The following is a 4,324-nucleotide window of genomic DNA, read 5'->3' as shown; positions in this document are numbered from 1 at the left end:
TCTGTTGTAAAATGATGAACAGGTTTCATAAAGTCTGTATGAAATGAGTCCTGCAGTCGGTTTATGCCCTCTCCTCTTTTTGCTTGTGGGCGACTTTTAAATTTATCCTTCATATAAATACGTGTCCCGTTTGTATGGTTACAAGTTTTTTTGTTCCCCTCTTGTTTTTGTGTGGTGGGATCAGAGACCAGCAGGCACTCGTAGATCACAGACTGAGAAGGGAAAGAGGAAGGCAGACAGAAGATGAAAGAACGGCACATGGCCAAAGATACAGAATGTAAAATTTGAGTAAGAGAGGAAAGGCAGTGGGAGGTGGTAGTGGAGGAGGAGGAGGAGGAGGAGGAGGAGGAGGAGGAGGAGGAGGAGGAGGAGGAGGAGGAGGAGGAGGAGGAGGAGGAGGAGGAAGAGGAAGAGGAAGCGGGCTGGTTTGGAAAGAAGAGGAAGAGAGAGGGGGCACAGGGCTTGTGTGCATAACGAACAGGATGAGCAGGGAGAGATGAGAGGCATACAGAAATGCAGCGAGAGAGGAAAGAGAGTGGTTTGTGTGTGAGTGTCAGTGTGTATCCAAGGGGGGGATGGAGAACAAGCCCGAGACGGAGAGGAGGGGCGAGAGAGAGCACTGGAGGCTGTGGCAGAGAGGGAGAGCGAGAGAGAGCAAGTGTGTGCTTATTCTGATTTCACTACTCTACAAGCTCCCATCCCCCTCACGTTTTACTCTCCTCCAGTCTCCAATCTCCTCAATGGGAGCCAGACATGCACTACCATTGTGTGCCTACTGCCTACCCCCAGTCCCACTCTGCACCATGTTTAACTAGGGCACTGGTATACCCACCATTTTGAGTAATGGGGCTTATTATTTTTGGTTGACAGATAGGAAAATAGGATGTTGCCAAATGGAAAGCACAGAATTTGTGTCTGTGCCTTTTCCTTTCTTATCCGTTCACATTTGAACTGACTTCACTGGCAACTTCAAACGTGCTGCTTTTTCTGCGAGGAGACCGCCGGGTTTTCTCTTTGTGAAAACTCTCTCAGTAATCCCAACCCTCTGCTGCCATCCCAACAGCAATGCAGTCCCAGGGCAGCACCTCCTCGCAGCCCTCCTTCGATTCCCTGAGCTCCAGCGACAGCCTCTTGTTCAGCGACTCGGAGCAGGCGGAGGACGACACCGATGTCTTTCTGACGGACAGCCCTTCCTCCGTGATCATCCGTGGGGCGAGCGGGGCCGCGGCCACTCAGGACAGGGGATCAGAGAGCCCCGGGTCCCAGTGGACGTGCGACGGCTTCACCGATAAGGAGGAGGAGGACGAGTCGTACAGGTCGCAGAGTGGCAGCAAGGCGGCACACATCGGCTTGGGTGAGGTGGATCAGACGAGCCAGATTCCAAAATCACAGGGAGATCTGCTGTTTGCTCAGAAGGTAAAAGGAGAGGGATGACAAAGCAATGTTTGTTCTGAGGAAAGCCCAGCAGACACTGAGGCCGGAGTAGTAATCTATCTTCTTTCCCACTTCCTCTGTCAGTGTGCTGAGCTGCAGGGTTTTATCAGGCCCCTACTGGAGCTGCTGAATGGACTGAAGAAGGGCCGATTCGACCGTGGTAAGCATCCTCACATCAGCGGCCTCTAGCGAGTGTGTGTGCAGACAAGCGGCCAAAGTTCTGGATGCTGAACACAACTTTATATGATCCTAGTGGCCTCAGTCCATTGCTACAGGGAGTGTTTCTTTGTGCAGCAGCCTGTATTGATGCAGCCTATTGATGCAGTCCCAAAGTGCAGCGTGTGTGAAACAACAGTCTTGTGGCTGATTCATTAGCTCACAAGACTTTACCACAACTGAAAAGTCTTGAGAGAAAGAGAGATGACAACTGTGCATGTCCACATCCATTCAAAGCAAACTCTTAACATGTGGATTATGTTTTTGTCTAACAGGTCTGAGTAGTTTCCAGCAGAGCGTTGCCATGGATCGCATACAGAGGATTGTGGGGGTTTTACAGAGACCAAACATTGGGTGAGATACCGTCCACATTGTCTCACAGTCCACTCTTGGTGTTTCTGTAATTCATTTCCAGCGTGTTTAGGCTCACACTCGCGGTTCACTGTTGGCTGGTATGGCCTAATTGAAACAAACTCTCGTGCTTTGCCTTTAGTGCTGCTCATTTGTGTGACCTAAACGTTCTGATCAGGGGTCTCGGCCCACTCCACAACCAAATCTTCTGGGAGTTTGATTTAACTAGAAACGCATTATGAATTTTGTGTAGACCGACTAAACAGGATGTGAGAGCCCTCTGAACCGCTGTCGGCTTTCACCAGATCTTCCTACCATTGTTATGACGCGCAAACATTTAGAAATTGATTGTTAGCTGCATAAATTCCACGGGCCATTAATCAAGGCACAAGGTATTGTTTTTGAGGTTGGAAAAGCGTAGTCACATCATGTAGATCATTAACCATGTATTTACATAGTTTGGGTCATTGTTAAAAATCCCAGTGGCGATGTAAATTCATCTGGACTAACGCGTGGTAAGCGTGCACTCGGAGCGTAAATGATTAATACATTGCATAAGGTGCACATGAGGTAGTTTTGTATTTCAAGTCTCATCTCCCATAGCATGTTTTATTGAACAAACCTTGCGGCAGGTAGAGTTACAGCATTCACAGGCCACGTAGGGAAATGCCAAACTTCTATATATCTATATGCCAGAAATGTTCATGTTGTGCTCCTTTGCTGCAGCAGCTTCACATTCCCTGGTGTCCCTTACATTAATACCTCCTCTTTGTGTTTATTGTAGGGAGAAGTACCTGAACACTCTGCTCCAGGTGGAGATGATGCTGAAGCTGTGGTTCCCACAGATTGCCACTCAGCCTGTGTCTGCAGCCTCCAGTGTGACCACGTCTCCCACACGCTCCCTCCAGCACACAGCCAGCGCCACTCCACCGGACAAACACAGGGATCAGTTACATATTCCCGTCAAGGTGAGCGCGCACGCATTCCTGCGTGTGCAGGAGCCAACTTGCTCACTTAAACAAACCTACTCCCACCACCACAAATTAAGCTTTATATCCACTGACAAAATGCTCTCCTGTTCATTTTTTTTTTTCCAGAAGCGCAGACTCAGCTGGACAGGTACGGACTCCCCCACACCTTCGCCTGTGCTTCTCAAGTGCCCTCGTGTCAGCGCAGAAGAGAAGAGTGTGAAGCAGCACCAAGATGAAAGAGACGGCCCTCCTTCTTCTCCACCACTGGCCTCTCATGCAAACCAAATCTCGCCAGATGTAGCCAGCAACAGCCAGAATGACGACACAAAGGGAACAGACAGTGACAGCGATGAACAAAACAAGCTCTCAAAGTACAAAGCAGGTCAAAGCTCTGAGCCCAGTCTGACGTGGGTGCATGTGGCGCCCATCTTATCCCCGAGGAAGGCCTGTCTCCCCCACGAGGGTACAACTGCAATGGTGGGTCATTTCGAGAAAATCCTCACGCCAGGCAGAAGAGGCAGTCCGGCAATGCAAGACAGCTCCATATCTTCCACCACGCCGCACAAGCACCCCAAAAATCAGAAGCAGCCAACAGCGTGCCAAAGCCAGCCTGACGCTGAACGAGAGAGTGAGAGAGAGACCACTGAGACGTGTCAGGGTCGGAACCACTCCCCTCGTGTCACACTGACGCCTTTGCTCCGGGCGTGTCCCGCCACCTTAGAGACCTGATACCCCGAAAGAGCCACGAGCCGGCAGCCTTGCTTTGTTCCACCACCGGGCTTAACGCTGCTGTGACGGGAAGAAGGGAAGAAGCTGAAGGCATGTTATTATAAATCCATGAAAGGAAAGGAAGTGGGGGGGGTGGGGGGGGTGGGGGTTGTTGGCAACAGAAGTTGAACAAACAAACGACGAATGAAACATAAACTCTCATCAAGACCGCTGCTCAACCACTTATTTCAAGCAAAATGTGTTCAGATGAGTCGACTCTATTAAGGAGCATTAATCACATTAGGTTACAATCTAAACAAAAAAGTAGGTTGCAGTTGATGGGAAAGGAATAAAGAATACACCTGAAGATCAAAAGTATTTGACAGATTCTGGGATGACCAATCGGAGTGATTCTGAATAACTTTTGAGGAGTTAATACAAGTTTCTCCTCGGCAAGAAAGCAATCAATATCCTGAGAAATGGCTGTTTCAGCAGGCATCTAACTTGAAGGACGCACTGAAAATAGAAAAGCTGATGTCAGTATTCAGAAGGAAAGCTTCCGACATTCATCGTGATGAAGTAACTCGTTATCATTCAATCCCGAGTGAGTGAAACAGTGAGCTCATTCTAATTTTTACAGCAGG

The 4,324-nt window shown here is 49.1% G+C and overlaps 1 protein-coding gene across 1 annotated transcript; it reads left to right on the top strand.

Moving 5' to 3' along the window:
- Positions 1-1,065: 1,065 nt before the first annotated feature.
- LOC308114823 (uncharacterized protein) lies at positions 1,066-3,712 on the top strand (the record flags this gene model as incomplete). The annotated part of the gene is made up of 5 exons (XM_080472017.1): positions 1,066-1,416; positions 1,519-1,594; positions 1,926-2,004; positions 2,786-2,969; positions 3,099-3,712. The coding sequence occupies 5 exons, from the start codon at positions 1,066-1,068 to the stop codon at positions 3,699-3,701; spliced, it is 1,293 nt and encodes a 430-aa protein (XP_080328143.1). The 3' UTR covers positions 3,702-3,712.
- Between the last annotated feature and the right edge of the window lie 612 nt (positions 3,713-4,324).

This window comes from Lipophrys pholis (genome assembly GCF_963383615.2).
Source record: "Lipophrys pholis genome assembly, chromosome: 9".
NCBI classification, from domain to species: Eukaryota; Metazoa; Chordata; class Actinopteri; order Blenniiformes; family Blenniidae; genus Lipophrys; species Lipophrys pholis.
This window is presented reverse-complemented; position numbering and strand designations above follow the sequence as displayed.